Source organism: Telmatherina bonti (genome assembly GCF_933228915.1).
Source record: "Telmatherina bonti genome assembly, chromosome: 8".
NCBI lineage: Eukaryota > Metazoa > Chordata > Actinopteri > Atheriniformes > Telmatherinidae > Telmatherina > Telmatherina bonti.
Window position 1 is genome coordinate 25,375,616 of NC_136626.1, and position 18,855 is coordinate 25,394,470.

At 37.9% G+C, this 18,855-nt stretch overlaps 1 protein-coding gene across 1 annotated transcript; it reads left to right on the plus strand.

The window, feature by feature from the left end:
- Positions 1-5,714: 5,714 nt before the first annotated feature.
- On the plus strand, positions 5,715-14,014 carry LOC306759911 (uncharacterized protein; the record flags this gene model as incomplete). Its single annotated transcript, XM_079245658.1, has 17 exons — positions 5,715-5,886; positions 6,052-6,177; positions 7,262-7,384; positions 7,571-7,693; positions 7,811-7,933; positions 9,162-9,284; positions 9,637-9,759; positions 10,119-10,244; positions 10,814-10,942; positions 11,072-11,164; positions 11,687-11,782; positions 12,109-12,204; positions 12,410-12,505; positions 12,990-13,091; positions 13,181-13,286; positions 13,542-13,658; positions 13,822-14,014. The coding sequence occupies 17 exons, from the start codon at positions 5,715-5,717 to the stop codon at positions 13,898-13,900; spliced, it is 1,953 nt and encodes a 650-aa protein (XP_079101784.1). The 3' UTR covers positions 13,901-14,014.
- Positions 14,015-18,855: the final 4,841 nt, after the last annotated feature.

Sequence of the window (18,855 nt, forward strand, 5' to 3'; positions counted from 1 at the left end):
AGTCATTTCAAACTGTGCAACAGACTGGCTGCAATCCCTCAGCTAAAGTAAAGGAAGTGAGGTGAACTTTCCACAGGAGAGCAATTCTAAAATCTCTTGACATTTTACACATGCACACGCACGCACACATCCTGCAAAACAGCTCCTGCCAATTCTCATATGCATCTCCCAAACCGCACAGTGGTTGAGGATAAAGGTCAGCTTTTAGATTTCTTTACAGGCATCACCTGTCAAATTAATGAATAAGAATTTTGTTGAGCTGAAAGCTATTCTGACAATTACATTTCAGCCAGTTAGGAAGTGTAATGATTTTAACAAAGATGACAAAACACAGTTGCATTAGCATTTTCATGTACTCACTTTGTAGATAAATGCATTACATAGAAATATGGAGTCCTGTTGAAAATGTGACATTTTGGACAGGAACACACAAAAAGAATCACACTCGCTCAAATGAAAGGTAGCTCATAAACATTGTTAGTGTCATAATGTTTGTACGTTGATCATTATGAGAGGCTCAACATAGTGTAAAATGTGCTTTTTTTAAAATCTGTCAATGTCCTATTTATTTAATTGTATTTATTTGATTATCTAATCATAATTCATTCATTCACTCTTATTGTCATACTTGGTCTGGAAAAATGCAACATCTAACCTCAGAATCACTTCATAGAATTCCTGTACTGTATATACTGTGAAGATGAAGCCAAATGCAGCAAAATGTGTTCGTTCATGTAGTCAACCAGTGGGAGAAAAATCTCTGCATTTCCACTGTCAGCTGCCAGTCATCACACTAATGGGAAATAGTTTTTCAAAATTGCCAAAAAATATCCTATCCTAATATTAAGTTTCAACATACTTTCTAATGTATTTTTCTGTGTTGTCAATTGCATGGTTATTCAAGGTATTCAACATGTATAGAATACATACATATATATGTGTGTGTGTATAATCTTTTGAGCTAGATCGTAATACATAATCCATTTTTACAGTTAACTCTGCACCATCATGATGCTTATATTACAACAAAGTTTATTCAGTGTAAATTAATCATTTGCCTTAAACTGAATGTAAAAATCGCTCATACTGTGAGACAGTTGTTTAATAATCATTGTCTTTGTCACATTTGGCTGTATGCTTTACTTGGGTCTCTTTCTGTAATGTTTTAATTTTTTGTGAAATGACAAGATCCTTTAAGTTTAAACAGAAAACTTTTTTCAGAAAGACAACATAAAGCTGACAGCAGCTATCAATGTTAAAGCACTGATTCATACTTGCTCCGCAGAAGTCATTGTTGCTATTGAAGTTCATAAACTTGTAACTATTTGTAAAAAAAAAAAAAAAAAATTAATAAAATGTGAATTTATTGGCCTAAACTTGATCAGTGTCTGATTTTAGAAGAGAAGGACCTGCATAGTGGATTACAGACATTGGTTGTAAAAGACCATAAACATTCACGGTCAGAGGATTCACTTGTCTAACTTAATACACACTTTACACACAAACACTGAAAGAACTTATGTTGTGTGTTAATGTTATGTCTATTTCAGGGAGGGGCGGCTTCCATGCATTATTGTAAAAAAAAAAAAAAAAAAAAAAAATTTAATAAAAAAGTTTTCCCCTCATACTGTGCATTGCAACAGCAGAGAAGAGATCCTTTTATGTTGACCTTAGGCTCTGTGACTGTGCAGACCTTTTCATGCACAATAAAAGTCATGCAACCCATGAAAGGTGCTGGAAAGCGCCAAGGACCATATCATGACATCTTTAATCTGTGGAGTATATAACCCTCACGGTATAACCCTCATGCAAGTTCATATGCAAATGAAGAGAGTCAAGAAAGTGGTTACAAATTCTGATGATGGAAAAATCCATTTAAATCATAAGTCACCAATGGGACCTATTATTTTTATTATTACTCAATACACAGCAGGTTTCCCTTCCCCAGATATGACCCCCGGTAATAAAAGCAAGAAATGAGGGAGAATAGAATATCTTCTACACAAACAGCTGAGGTATCTTTGAGTAAGGCCCTAATATAACCCACAGGGTACTTACAGTAGCAGCAGGTCAGATCTGTTTGAGATCTTAAATTTGACTTTTATTTGCCAGGTTAATTCCATTGAGGGGAGGGTGGTGTTTTAGGTTGAAATAGCAATACAGCATGACAAATAGAAGACCAAGAAAAATAAACATACCACTGATACTAAAAATGGATACCAACGTATTAACAGAAACTAAACCAGCATGAAGGTATCAAAATGCTGTCAGAATTCATCCTGACAATGTGTGTGTATGTGTATAGATAAATATATAAAATTATTACACCCCCATACTTTTAAAAAAAAAAAAAAAGAAAAAGAAAAAAATGGAATGATAAATAGAAATTAATAGAAATTAATGTATGCCACTTGTTGGCGAAATTAACTTTTCTCAAAATCAAGCACTGAGATACTCCAATATGAGCCATTTCAAGGTTTCTGTGAGGTCCCATCAACTTGGGAAAAACAAAAGCATCACTTGTTTAGATTCATTCATTTTCTCTACCATTTTGTCCAATTCCAGTCACTGGGAAGTTGGACACTGTCCCTGCAATTACCAAGCAACATTAATTACCATGTTAATCTCATAAAAAAAATGGGTCGGTCTTTCTTTCAATGATATCTATATATCCCCCCATTCTTTGATTCCTGGTCAAAACTGCAGCTAAAGGAATAGGGAATCTAATTTTTTTTAATTTATTAAAAGTCACTATTAAAATTTGTCCTCCCCACTAAAAGCATCCTTAGTAACAAGTGGTTTAAGGGGGGGCATGTCCTCCTTGGAGTGCCTGGTACTGACACCTTCATCTGCCTGGGTCTCCAGCACATTGCTGTTGGAAAACATAAGGGGCACTCAGACTTTTAGGGTATGGAAGTCAGCCCACTCACACAATAAGCAAGATGTCAACTTTCCTTTGTACTCGTCTGTTCATTGCATTTCTCCTCTTTGTCCCAGTCCAGCTGACAGTTCCTCCAGCGCCACTCCAACCCGCCATTCTTTCACTGGCAGTTGTGTCATACGGCACTTTCCTCCTGTCTGGGCTGCTTGAGCCCGACTGCTTGTGCCCAGATGCTAGCCACTGCTCCATGTCCACGTTGCTCCCTGCCTCCCTGGTGTTGTCTCCTTTATATAGTCCTGCCACACCTGTAAACCAATTACCTCCCTGATTGGCAGGGAGGGGAGATACCAGCTGTTGTCAATTGGCAATTAGCTGCCTTGCTCCTAAACTAAAACCACACTCAACATGCATAAATATATACAATTAAAAAAAACACCTAAATCAAAAACCTGTGGGCAAGGCAAACTGCTCAGTCCCCTATTGACACATATATACGCCTCCTGCCTCAAAAAGGTCATCTGTCAAGCTCTACAGTGTTATTTTATTTTTGCTCTAGGAATTACTCAGTATAATCTTCTTATGAGCTGCAGAGTCGCTCTGACCTCCTCCTTTCAGAGGATGAGTCTTCCTGACTAGCTTATGACCTGTATGTATAAAGGCTCAGCGGGGTGGGGGACGTGTACAAGCAGCCCGCAGGCCCGGCTTGCTTCTTGCTCCAGTTTTGTAGCAATATGGGATTTGTGGAATGGGAAGTGCAGAGCTACGAGACAGGATGTGGAGTCACCGCTGGATCATACAGATACCCCCCCCGACAAACGGAGCATGCGCGCAGTGGCACGAGAGTCCGCGTCTGGAGAGGACGGCTGAAGTTTTGGCATCTAAAAGTCTTCCAGTGGATTGAAAATAATCGTTTCGAGCGAGTAAAGTCTATCCGTGGTAAGTCGGTGAACGCTATTATACAGCTTTGAATCGTATTACCGCCCACATAAAACACAAAAACCCACAATGTTACTTTTGTGTGTATTATGCTTCTGGATGCGTTATCCAACACAAAATACTAAATCTGCATCCCAAATGTTCACATATCAAATAGCATTCATTTTACATGAACTGCAGCAGCTTCAGTTGCATTAAGCCTCTTCTGTTGTGTGCAGACAACCAGAGGGGAGGTTGATGTTAATGACAGGGTGCTTTTACCCTTTTGTTGCTTTGCCTGCCTAAACATGTCCTTTATTGGCTTTGTGTCCGTGTTTTCCAATGAAAATTCAGACACCCTTGCACTGTCAAATGTTCTCAGTCACCGTACATTATTAAATACACTGTTTTGCTGATGACTGAGGGACCATATCTCTTCTTTCCTCCTTTCTGTACAGATTCAGGTGATGACTTGCCTCGGGACTCTCGTGTCAGCCCTGCTACTGGTTTTGTTGGTGGCTGAAGCTCTGAGCAGCCCTGAGGAAAATGAAAATGAAGTCCTGAAACATGCAGAAACAGAGCTCACCAGCAGTCAGGCCAGTAGCTAATATGTGAACATGTATTTAACTATTTAAGCGATTGAATAAATTAAAAAAAAAAAAAAAAAAATCAGTTCATTGGTTTTAAAATCGTTTTATGTTTTTAAAATCAGGTGGTTGAAAATGCAATCAGAAATATCAGTGAAGCCACACCGAACCACGTAACTACCGAATGTAAGTTTTCCAATTTTTTCTGGTGATTTCATGAATTTACCTTCAGTTGACCTGAGCCGTGCCCTCTTTTTCTCTTTTAATATTAGCAGCTCTGTTGACATCCACAGTTCCAACAAGCGCCCCTCCTGCTACTTGGTGTCCAGGAAACCAGATGATACAGAAGAGCAGCGCAGGCTGTGGCTGTCCACCTGGAACAGTGAAGGATGGTGAAAACTGTACCTGCCCAGTGGGGTTCACTCTGGAGGGAGAAGCTGAGTGTAAAGGTGGGATATGGGAACACTTAAAAGCACAACGCAATGGATAAAAGACATGTTTTGGGTGTTGGAACAAAAATAAAACTAGAAAAGCACTTAAAACGCAAACCTCTGCCAAGGCCTTTAAAAAGATTCCTGGATTCAATTAGTAATCCTGATCATCACCAAAATTAGATCAGTTAATCCGTTTCACATTTCCAACAACTCCTGAAAATTTAATGAAAATCTGTCCATAACTTTTTGAGTCATCTTGGACACAAACAAACAAATCAACACTGGTAAAAACATGATCTCCTTGGTGGAGGTAATAATTTAATTTGTTCAGTTTGTGCCATTTATGAAGTCCTCATAACTTGAAAGGCTTGCTAATAGCTACAACAGTTTAAAATTTTCAGCATGAACAAATGTACCGGAAATACGGTTTCATTACTCTATACTTATAATTCTTCCCTGTGATCCATGAGGTAAAAGTTGAATAAGAGATGATTTTGAGTAGGGCTGTCTCCAAGAGGAAAGCAGAATATGTACTTTGTGTAAAGAACTGAAGGGGTTCATTTGGAGGAGCAGCTGCACCACCCTCAAGGAAAATGCTTCTAGATGACTTGACTGTAGTCTATAAAATAATGTGTAACATTTTAGCACTGTGCTTTTTATCATCTTATAGCCTATTATCTCTCTCCATTCAACAGATGTTGATGAGTGTGAAGAAGAGGTGCCAGGGCCATGTGGTCTCCATGCCAGCTGCACTAATACCCCTGGCTCTTACTCATGTGGCTGCCTCCGTGGTTACTTGATGGGCTCCAAAGAGTGCCAGGGTCCGTCAGCCAATACATATGTGTGTTTGTGTCATATACATATGCTGAAAGCAGAGTGATGTAAAGCTTATCAATCATGGTTACAATGTTCCTTATGGGTTTTATAGATATAGATGAGTGTGCTCTGGCTGCAGTAACTGGTCTGCAGGCCTGTCAGGATGGGGCTGAATGCAGAAACACCGATGGCTCCTTCATATGCTCATGCCCTGTGGGATATGTGAGGGCTTTAAATGGACAAAGCTGTGTAGGTAAGACAGATGTTGACATCTGGCCTGTGAGAGTATGGAAATGAATAAAGGTTAGAAAAACATGAAAGTGGATCTCCATATTGTCTACTGTACTCTATAGTTATAATTCAGCCATAAAATGTTTAAACCAAACTGTTTACAGATGTTAATTCTAATCTTGTGCAGATGTGGATGAGTGCAGCTTCGAGGAACAATGTCGCCGTGAACTGGGAAATGTGTGCGTGAACACTCCTGGCAGTTTTCTTTGCCAGTGCCAGCCAGGCTTCAGAGCAGAGGCCCCTGCTTGTGTTGGTAAGTCCCTGATTAAGCATCAGCACATCTGGATAAGGCTGATGTTCAGGAGCTGGTGTTCCAGGCTTTTTTTTTTTTTTTTTACAGATAGTAATACATTCTGTTGGCAGTAAAAACCACTTTGCAGGAGAACAATAAGCTGCTTAATTTCTTGCATGCTTTGTTAACTTTGTTGTTGTTGTATCCTTGTACCCATTTCTGGTGCCCTGTAAGAGGCCCTTTCCTTCATGTTCCATCAAAATCTTTCTCCACATGCTGTATTGCTTACCTTTTTGACATCTCCAGCTTGTTTTTCTGTGATGCTTCTGCACCTCTATCCACTGCTGCTCTGCAGGTCCTGTGTGTCCAGATTACACCGTGTGTCAAGGTATGATGTGCATTCTGCGCTTATTACTGCTGCTTGCTTTTTGTGTGTAAACATTTAGGCGAATATTGTTACCATAACCAAAATTTTGAGTGTTAGAGAATACATATCCACCCAGACATCAGTTGGAGTTGTTTTTTTCTTTTTTTAATGCCAAAGAATGGTTTTAAACTGCAACTTTCACCTCCCAAAAATGTGAGGTGGTGTGCAATATTTAAATAAAAACCAAATGAAAGTTTGGCAAATCTCATAAACCATAATTTTTTTTTTTAATCTAGATTTTTGCATTTTGTACAATCCAAATGTTTAAAGTTAGACATTTAACCTTCTTCTAAGCTTATCTTTAATTTCTTGGAAGCAATGCCCCCTTTTCTCTTAACAGAGCTTAATTTAAATTTGAAATTCATGGATGCCATGTCCTCTGTGCTAAAGAGAGCTGGTGAAATTGGTTTTAGTTGTATAAGTCATTTCATTCTGTTTTAAATGACATTTACAATGTTCAGACTTTTTTTTTGGAAGATTTCTTTCCTGTAATAAGAACCAAACTGTTTTAGTGAACTGTTCATGAGTTGTTTTAACACTTCTGCATGCAGTTAAACAAGTTGAGTTGTTTACACAAACTGCTGGGTATTTAAATGTTTGATTACAAATGATGTCTGCTGTAAATGACACAAAAATTCATATTGTGTTTGTACGCACCAATCTCTTTTTCTTTCCCAGATATAAATGAATGCCTGGACAGTCCTGAGTTGTGTGATGGTCAGGGTGTGTGTGAGAACACGCTTGGGAGCTACAAGTGTGTTTGTTGGCCAGGTTACCGGGGAAACGGCACACACTGTGAAGGTAGGTAATTAGTGCTGACGTCTCTCCCTGGAAAACTCTGTTTCGACGGGGTCAGCTTCCTTGTGTGCGTGTGTTTTAATGCTCGCTGTTATGCCTCCCATTAAAACTAGAATGTTTACAGAATAGAAATGAAGCAAATTTTAGATGCAGCTTTACAAAAAAAAAAAAAACAGCCTCTCTTTGCAGATGAGAATGAGTGTGCATCAGGTGTTCACAGGTGTGACACCAATGCTCGGTGTGGCAACATCATCGGCTCATATTTTTGCCAGTGTTACCAGGGCTTTAATGGAGACGGTCACTCATGTTTTGGTGGGTAAGAGGTCTTGTGTTTGTTTTCCTCCAGCAACATGTGTCATGCAAACATTACTCACCATTTGCCAGCATTGTATGATCCCATCAGTCCTTCAAGGTTGTCCTTGTTTACAGACATCGATGAGTGCCTTGTTTACAATGGCCACTGTGAACACAACTGCACCAACGAGCCTGGAGGATACAGCTGTCAGTGTGCCTCAGGTTACCAGCTGGACCAGGGTGGACACAACTGCACAGGTACAACACAAGACGAGAGAAGGACGTTCATGCATTTGTACGAATAACAAAAATTTGCTTATTTTATGTTCAGTATTGACTTCAGTAGGTAAAACAATTCATGACTTCATTTTGTCATGAACAGTAAATCTCATGTTATTATAATGGAGGTTTGTATTAAACATGAGCAGCAATTTGAATAACAACATAAACTCATGTCAAAGAAATCCTTTTAAACCAAGAAAACGCAAGCATCAGACAAATGTTTTATTTATTTGTACATTCACTAGCTACAGGAGCAGCTTGTCCATTATGTCAAACTACATTCACTTTTGTAAATATGTGTACACATTCTTACCAGAACAAACTTCTTATTGGCCTTCACTGAATGCTGTCTTAAAAATAACATATGGTACAAGGAAATACTATTCAAAAATTGTTTAGGCTACAGTTCTATTAACAGTGACTTGCTCCATTTACACACATTTATATATGAAGCTTGTGCTTTAAGACTTAATTCACTCTGAGTTCACACAGTAAGTAGGTAATAACCGAACATGTATCTTGTTGTAATTTTCTATTGCTGCTGGATGTTCATGCTGTCGTTTCTCATCTTCTGCATCATGGTCAGACTATCCCTTTGAGGCGTCCTTCATTAAGTTATGCCAGTAGCATAAGCTTTTGCTTTTGAAAAATAAGGCAATTATCATGCACTGATGTGTTCCACTGTAACACCTCTAAGCTCAGCCACTTTCTAAATTCCACATGTTGGCTTCATTCCTGTATGTAAATTAATAGCCAGTGAAAAATGTTTTTGTCGAACGCTAGTTAGGCTTAAAGTTTTAAGGAAAAGCTCCCTATGCTTAGTTTAAAGTCATTGATTGTTTAACTGTTTTTAATGAAAGTAGTGTTGTAGTTTAAAGTGTTTCTGTGCAGTAAAAATACTGTAATCTATTTAAATTACCATTGCACCATGATAAAGATTTTAACTTCTTACAAAATAAACTGTTATAACACACAAATAGCACATCCGCATTAGGCAGAAAAGATAGCAATCCTGTCTCGGACCTGTGCATTATTCTCGAAGCCACTGCCAGCTTTTATTCATACAAGTTTCACTCAGTTTGCCTAAGTTTGGTTTAAACTTGTTTCAGATTGAATTGCAAATTGTGTTTAACTAGAAACTAAATGAGCTCTTACATTGCTATGTTGTGGTGAACGAGTTATCTAAATGTCTCTGATCTCACAGATGTGAATGAGTGTTTGGCTCTAAATGGGACCTGTGAGCACATTTGCGTCAACACTCTGGGCTCTTTCCAGTGCTCCTGCAGACCAGGCTTCCAGCTGCACATTGATGGCCACACCTGCGTGGGTCAGTCACTCACAGGCGCTCATTCACTTATTACTTCGGTTTGCACACTCATTTTCAGTCATTTAAACAGACTAAGTGTCAGCAATTTACCAGCATGCATCAGAGGCAAAACTAGCCATGAATATATTATCTCTGTTATTTTGTGTGCATGTCTTTTTTGTATTTGTGTGTGAGAATGATTTTCTGCCTGGACATACATGGCTGTTCTAGGGGAACATATTTCAAAAGATCAATGAGGTGAGAAAGACAGACTCTGTTAAGAGTGTGGGATTTGCAAGACATACAAGAGTCTGTAAAAGAAGCTGACGATGTTCCTCTGTCTTTCTCTGTATGTGTGTGTTTACGCACATAGACGTTGATGAATGCAAACTCCAGAATGGCGGCTGCTCTCACACCTGCACCAACTCTCCAGGAGGATACACTTGTCACTGCCCACCTCCCCTGTTGTTAGACACAGATGACCTCACCTGCAGCAGTGCGTTACTAAACACAGCGCTGGCATAAGTTATTATTTTATTTTCTGTGTGAAAAAATGTATAGTCTCATCATATTTTCGTTGATAAATCATGCAAGATTTGCTTCTACAGTGTTACACATCACCGTCTTAAGCTCAACAATAAACTCCCGCAGAGTTCATGTTGTTCTTTTAATTTTAAAATGTCTCTTTTACTGTGACAGTTTTCTAGGGCTTATTTTGTACTGTAGTCTTTGTCTTTATTAGTTTCTGTTTAGTATGTCTCTGATTTGAGCTAAATGGATTTCCCTGTGAGACATATAGAATATCTTTCTCTCAAAAACTGTAAATATTCTGTCATTTTTTCTTTGCTCGAACAGATGTTACATCTTGTAAATGGAGAAATGGTGGTTGCGACCATGTATGTAGCGTGAGGGCTGAGGGCCAAGTCCAATGTAGCTGTCAAGCAGGTTGGAAGCTGGGGGAAGACATGAGAAGCTGCGTGGGTGAGACTTCACTTCCATTCTTCACACTGCCACTGCACGCCATAGTTGATGATGTGTTCTTTATTTATTCTTGTGCAGCTACAAAGTTTTGGTTTATTTTTATATTATTGTGTCTCTTCAGCTTTGATTCTTTAATAGGTCCCCAAATGTTATTTTATTTGGTCACTTTAAAAAAAAGCCTGTTGTGTCATTTGATTTAAATCACATAAAATATCAGAAAAGTTATTCAGTCCTCTAGAAATTGACCATCTGTTCAAAGCCTCATCTGAATACCATTTTGTAAATCCTTATTGCCTTGGCTTTGAGATAAAAAAAATAAATAAATAAAATAAATTAAAAAAAAAAAAAAAAAAAAGCTGGACACAGACATAACCGTTTTGTGCTTCCTTGTCTGAAAGTGCTCATAAAAGAAATTATATCAGCTGGGAAGATGAGAAGTGCAGAATTGTGATTGCTTGTCATTTACTCTGAATCATTCAGGTGTGGCCATGCTTTCTGTTATTACACACTTACAAGTTAGTAACAAAGTCCCCCACAAACTTATACACTACTCATTTTTTTGTCACAAGATGTGAACGAGTGTGGAGACTTTACAAATGGAGGCTGTGAGCAGCTCTGTTTGAACTATCCTGGTGGGTATAACTGCACCTGCAGGGAGGGATATGAAGTGCGAACAGATGACCCCACCAAATGCTCGCGTGAGTTAGACATCACACAATTTATATTGTAATCAAGCTTCTTCTCATTAACTATTATTTTTTTTAGTCAAAGTATCTTTCAGAAGTACTTAAAAAAACTGATGTCAATGAGCATCTCTGCCTCCTCAGCTGTGTGTGATCCCCCTTGTCAGAACTACGGAGTGTGTGTGGCACCAAACAGCTGTGACTGTCCTCCAGGATATCCTGGCGTGGGCTGCTCAGGTACATAGTACTGCTTTAGATGACATAGTATTTACGGAGAACAATTGAATTAGTTACATTTCGTGTTGAGTGTGTGTTTAAACTGCAAAACAAAAATGTTGTGGAAGTATTCTTCATCACCTTTGTGTAGGGTGCAGTGAAATCTGAGTGTTTTTTGTTTTTTTGTTTTTTTTTAATTCCTTCCAGCTATATTTATTAGTTAATTAATAATTCATTCATTAAATTTGTCTAGCGCAAGCTGCTTTAGACTGTGACCTACTGGATTTGTTACTCTCTCTGCTCTCTGTTAGCATTAGCCACTTACTACTATGTAGCAATCCTGGGAGCTTAATATTCTTGTGTTTTTCTTTACAGAGATGTTATTTTTGTATATTTTTTGTTGTACTTTTTGTATATGCTGATTTTTTTCAAAAGAAAAAAGTGACTTTTAATATCTGGTGGCTGGAAGAAGTGTTAGTAGTTTACATCCACAAATTAATAGCACTGCGAGAATAGTTTTATTAAGTGTGTGTCATGTTTCAGCTATGTGCTCTCCACCTTGTGCTCACGGAGGTACCTGTATGCGTTGGAACGAGTGTTTATGTCCTACTGGTTGGATGGGAGCAGGCTGTCACACAGGTACATGCCTCTGAAGTTTAATTCCAAGTATTTATTGCCAAATATGTCTAAAATCACAAAAGGTGTGGGTTAAATAAATATAGCAGACTGGTGTAAAAAAGATGCTGTGAACATGCTCTAGTTGTTCTCACATACTTGTGCTCATACTCTGCATGAGCTCAGGGGCCTTCTTTTATTTATGTATCTTGGTATGTGAAAGCTCTTCATGAAAAAAGTTGTGACTGATTGTTTGACTATGCATTTAAGCTGAATTTAGATATTAAATAGGTACTGATGAGTATTTAATTTTGTCATTCCTTCATGTTCTGTTCCTGTCTCTCTTTGAGCCATGTGTGAGTTGCCTTGTGCTAATGGTGGCCGCTGTGTGGGCCCTGACACCTGCCAGTGTCCCTCTGACTACACTGGCCCTCAGTGCCTTCTGCGTAAGTAACAGAATACCAACACATTTGGCACTTTTGACCACTGCCATCCACATACTTCTATGGGTACTAGCCCTGACTGGTTAAAAATGAGCTTTACCATTAGGGAAAAACAGTACAGCATCAAGGTACTTTGAGGACTAGACTAGACGCTACCAGTGTAAACCAAGCTTTAGTTTGATTTGATGTGGTTTTGTGTGTTTTGTAGCCCTGTGCACTCCATCCTGCGAAAATGGGGGTAGATGTGTGGATGTCAATAAATGCATATGTGTCGGAGGATGGCAAGGCCCTCGCTGCCAAATAGGTGAGATAACACTTTAAAGTTAAATCAGTATCAATCCATTGTTAAAAAACAGAAAACTGATGCAAACTCTACAAGTTTCTTAAAGACATGTGGTTATAAAAAAATCCTATGAAAGGAAAGTGACCCATTTGAACTCTTATTGATACAAAAACAAAAGAAAAGGCTGCGTAATAAATGTTGGCAATCATGTTAATGTATGATGAACACTAATAAAAGTGCATCTTTTAAGTCAGAGGGGAAACTAGAACAGTCTATACAAAGCAGTAGCTCAGTTAAGCAGGGAAACTCAAAGTACAGGTCTTCCTGCCTGAGGGACTGTAACCCACAAAGCAAACACAATCCAGTGCACGGGCCACTTGTAATTGCCCTGCTATTTGTTAAATCTTTTTTCTGGTCACTGACTCTCAGTGATAGCTGTAGACAAGAGCTTTGTTGAATGACTTTCTACAGACAACCTTCCTCTTTCCATTTCTCTCTCCATCAGAGCCTGTCAAGTGTCACAAGCCGTGTAATAACGGTGGTGTGTGTGTGGGGCTGAATAGGTGTCGCTGCACCAAAGGATTTACTGGCAGTTTCTGTGAAACAGGTTAATTCCTGAGTGCCAGATAATAAGCACATTAATGTTGATAAAGGATTTTTCCCTTGACATTATATTGATTGCCTTCCTGTCTGTAGCGGTAACCACACCCTGTGTCCCACCATGCCAACACGGAGCCACATGCAGCCCACACAATACATGTACCTGTCCAGAGGGCACTGCAGGTCTGCGCTGTGAGAGGCTGTAAGTCCATTTTACACCAGCCAGCAGAATCAGAGATGACAAAGTCTTCTCTGTGAAATGCTGTCAGTACCCTCTTAGGACTATCATTTATTTTCTTTCTTATGAAAAATCCCTTCATTTGATGATATAAATACATGTTCTGAAATATTATTGAGGAGGAAAACCAAATCTTGTTAGATGGATCTTTTTTTAAAAATGCACCTAGATTATTTTTATGGCATTAAATGAATGCACCTTCCCGTGTTTGTGTCTTAGGACGTGCCCAGTGGTCACCACTGTGGTCAGTATGGCTCGGGCAGTGAGGAAGGCAATCAGAGAGAGTTATGTCGATCGCTGTGGACCCCTAGGAATTCAGCTTTGCAATAAATACAGGTAATTTGTTTTCCTGTTATATTATCCAATACCACATACTTTATAAAATTATGTGGCTGCCAAGTGACCGGACTTCTAACAATTTTCCTCTACGTGTCTTACACAAATTAAACAAACTACTTATAAAAGCTTTTAAAAAATGCTTTTTGCGGTGTGTTTCCAGAATAAACCAGGCACGTGTGTACCTGCAAGCCTACAGGGTTGGCTATAAAATCCAGTGTCCTGAGAAGAAGAGCAGATGAGCAGAGCTGGATACTGTAGAAATGTTTTTCACCTGCACCAGACAGCATTTTTAGACAGCGTCTGATGACAAAAACAGAAATGCCGGGTTGAATCAGTCTGTGTCTGTAGGAACTGCCCTGACTGTTGCATAAACAGTTTTTCTGCACAATGATGTGTTTACAGATATCTTTGAAAAAATGTTAAATATAATAATTTTTTATGTAAAGTATTCTTTTAGTTTTAAAATTCAGCAGTGGATTCCTTATTTGTAATGTGTTTTTAAAAGGCAGCTGAAAGTAAAAAAAAAATGTTTCAATCATTTTTGCAAAACTCTTCTTACAGTCAGTAAGTTTCTTGGAGTGTTTGACATACTATCAGTGTACAGGGACTCAAAATTACCTGGATAAATGCTTCCATAAAGCCAAAATTAAAATAGAATCTCTCTGACTACTATGCGCATGTAGCACTAATTAAACAAGTATTGACTGGATGATGCGTCTATCTGTTAAATAGAATTTTAACCTTTAACTTTAATTAGAGCGAGGGAAAAAAATGTTACTTGCAGAACCAGTACATGAGCTTCCACTGTTGTTTGCCGTCACACCAAAACTGATCAGCAATCATAGACACAAGAAGCTGGGCCAAAAGTCCCACTTGCATCCACAAACAGATGGCTTAGATTCATGAAAAATGGGATTTTAATCTTTCTTCTATCTTACAAGAACCCTGCTGCCTTCAAAAGTGATAAGATTTCTTCTTGTAGTGGCTTCTTATCTAATATTACATATTTGTAACCTGTATTCATAATAACCAGAAAAGAAACACTTTAATATTAAATAAACCTAAGTGATTTCTAATACTCTGTAGATTCATCTCAAATAATCACAATATGGATCTATTTATTTACAGATTTTGTTGCTCGTGGTATGCACTATATGCATCTATACAATAAAATGGAAAAAAAAGTGATCAAATATCCCCCTTCTTGCATATTTGAGACTTAAGCAATCAACTAAATGATTACACTCAACACAGTCCCTCCTGTGGTGCCCAAACATGTCTCCTCCTCAAGACAGTCTTATCTCTTCTCCATGTTCCAACCTCTTCTCTCCTCCACTGCTGGGAAGCCTCCTATAGAGGAGATCATTGACTAGTTTTATGTGCAGAAGCGTTTGCACTTTTGCAGTTTTCTGTGCATATTTATTACATATACCATGTACCATGACACTGTTACTAAAAATGAAAAAATAAGTGATGTGTCCTTGTCTTATAGTCCTTGTTAAAGCTCTAGCAGCAGTGTTCTGGATGAGCTGCAGATGTTTAATGCTACTTTTAGGGAGTGCATTACAGTGGTACAGCCTACTGGATACGAATGCATTGATGACTTTCTACTGGTCTTTCTGTGAGACTTAAATTTGAATTCTATTGATGTTTCTGAGTTAAAGCTGTCAAGGCAACAGTTTTGATGTGGCTGATGTTGGAAGTCAGATATGAGCCTATCAGTACTCCAAAGTCGCAAACCTGGTTGGTGATTTTAAGAGCCCAAGTCTCCAGGTGTTTACCAATGCTGACCCTCTTCTCTTTGCTGCCAAACAGAATAATCCCAGTTTTGTAGAAACTGGGAATTATTTGGTACAAACACAAATAAGCCTATTGGACTGAAGTTGTCTGGTGACAAAGACACAAAGTTATGTATTGTCTGTATAACTGATAATTAGTGATAAAGTTCTGTGATATTTGATCGAAAGGGATCAAGCTGAAGGAACAAGCTGCCACATAGAGAATCATTCTTCCCTGAGACTGGATTTTCTGGCTGATGGCCTAACTTTGCTTCTCTCTGAGGATATACTGACCTGCGTTCCTTCCCAGAGGGTATTTATGCCACATGATCATTGCAAGAGATGTAAATGACACTATGGCCAGCTATGACAGTGAAATGAATAAATAATGACAACAATAGCTATCTAAATATTGACTACTTTAATTACTTGTTTTGATTTGCTTTTTTTATTTTGAAACATGGTCTAGTTTAACGTGATGGTTTTATTTGTGAAATACAATTTATTTCCTTGTCCGATTGACACTAAAGTCAGTATTCGTCAGTATTATTATTTTTTTACAACTGTCATTTTGCCATTTGACTCTGATACTGACTGCTGTTTCCTGACAAAATTATTTATGATCATGATATATTATACTATTTTCATGAGCCAAATCTGACTTTATAACAAATGTGTGAAATCATATCCATCTCTATAAATCGATTGAATACACATCCGTGGGCTTTCTGCATTACATGATGAAAACTGCGCTTTTGCAGCTTGTAAACTTAATCAATAATGAGATCCCTAGCTCTGAGTTTTTATCTCATAACTTAAAACATTTGTGAGTGAAAATATTGTAAAAAGTGAGAGCAAAGTGGAAAAGGTCAAATTGGAAACTTAGTTTTCAAGCATGAGAGTGAATAGGAAGCTTTACTGTTTATCATCTCTCTTATAACATGCTCAGCTTTATTATTCATGTGTTCCACGCCGACGTGTGAGCTCTGTTTGTGCTATCTGAACTTAAAACTCAACTATGCTCCTCTGGGGCAACCTGACATGACCCCAGGAAAGGATCTGTACAGGATATGGACAATGATGAATGACTATATCTTAAGTTATCCCAACAATACTTTCTATATTCTTCCCAGTAAGTCTTTACAAAAAGTCTGGTTTAAAAGAACTCTGACCTTGTAGTCAGAACCCCTCCAGAACTCTGCAGATACAATCTTCTGAACAGCTTCTCCAGTTGCAACCCTCAACTACTTTGTTCTTCTTTTATTTACCTGTTTATTCAATTGTCTTATTCGAATAGAACTTGTTAATCTTTTTCCAAGTCATCCAGACCCTGGTCATTTTTTTTAACAAGAAGAGTCAGCACAGTAACTAATTGGGTCACCGGTGTGTCTTCCTTGTAGACATTTGGGTTTATGATCAGTTGTGTTTAACAGATGTTAAACATCTGTTTAAACTCACATTTGTTTCACCTGTTTAGTGTGTAAATTGATATTGACATGGTTATATAGCACATGAAAAGCAAAATTATGTATTTTACAGAAACTATATTCCCAATGAAAACAGGTAAAAAACAAGATAATTAACATTGTTGGAAAAAAGGATAAAGATCTCAAAAGACTGAAATGGACTGTGTATGTCTTTAAAAACATGTTAGAATTATTGCAAAAACTTTCACACACATCTGCAATCAATTTCAAATATACAGTGTTTTCCAAATAAGAATAAATTTGCAAACACTAGAAAAGCACTCGAAGAGATCAAACCTCCACCAGGTAGCTCATTTCACCCATATTGTGATTTCCACCCTATGTTATACTCTCAAATTCTATTTATATGTATACACTAATTCCTTCATAAAATTGCAAACATTCAAATTCAGAGGAATAGCAAATAACGGCATATGCAGTTACTTAAAAAAATAGAAAAAATATGGTCAATTACATGAAACAAAATCTAATATTCAGAACATTATCTGTAGGGTCCTCCAAGGAAGAAACACTCCTACAGCAAACATTTCAGTGAGCTTAAGAGAGTCATTTCTGGGTCATTTCTGTTTATTTTATGCATGAATGATATATATGAATTAACAAAAATAAAAAGAAAAGAAAACCATTTTATTAGCTGAATTTATTTTGTTGTGGGCAGAACTTGCAGCAGAACCTGGATACTGTCGAAGGTACCACACAGCATTCAAGGCTGGTTTTCGATGAGGGAAAGTAGACATGGTTTACGAGGATTACATATGTTTAAACAAAAACCAGAAAGAATAAAGTTTTATTGATTAATTTATTAACTTGAACAATGAGCTTAAATAACGTATAATGAAAAACAAAATTTTAAAAATCATTTAGAAAATAATGTACTGAAAAGATTCAAGTTAGAAACATAATGTCCCATTTGTCTTTTGTTCAGATTGCTTTGTTACTGGAGCAACATGAATGTTTTACCATGATCTGCTTGTTACTGTATGGGTGCAAGAGTTCTTTATTTAGCTCCATATTTACATATGTTTGTGCAATACATTGAATATTCATGTACAAGTAGCTTACAAAAAGGTCACTGGTTCAAGTCTCAGCTGGGGGGAGGTTCAAACAGCAGGCCTTTACTGTGCAGAGTTCGCATGTACTCCTCGTGTATACATGGGCTCTTTCTGGGTACGATTCCTCCCACCATGCAGAGATGTTACAAGTTAGGTTCATTGGTTCATTGGTTGTTAGTCTCTGTGTTGGCTCTTTGATAAACTGGTGACGTGTGTGTACGCTGGCAGTATAGGCCACAGCTTCCCTGCGACCCTGAACGGGACTAAATAGTATGATGAATGAGTGAATGTTAAAAAAAACTAGTCTAAATAAACTTAAAACTTCAAGATGAATGACATCTTTGAATAGATCTTTAAACCACAGTATATTCCGTAAAACTTTAAATTTACAATAAATGTCACCAAACTAAAATCACAGAAACCATTGGAAAGGTTGACTTATCCAAATACAAAGCTACATCTGAGTGAGCAAAGAATCAGAACTTCACTACACAGAAAGATAAAGTGAAAACAAATCTCCTTAGATGGGAGATCATAAGATTTATAACCAATGACCAAGGAAAGACAAAGAGGAGGAAGAAAAAAGAATCCAATCTCCAAACAATGGAAGAAATGTGTAGTTTAATAAGAGGAACTACCTAAGATGGCATACAGGAGATCTGTAAACATCTTTAGTCCACATACAATAGTTGTCAATAGAGGGGGGGGGGGGGGGGGGGGGTACATGTGAAGTGGGGACTCTGTGTCCATACAACTTAGAAAAGTTTGAAGTGAGAAAATTTGACATAAAAATAGTGGCAATTCCAAAATGCTTTATATGATTTGTTTTTCTACCCCTGAAAGGCTGCAACTTAGTTACATCTCAATTGTTTAATTT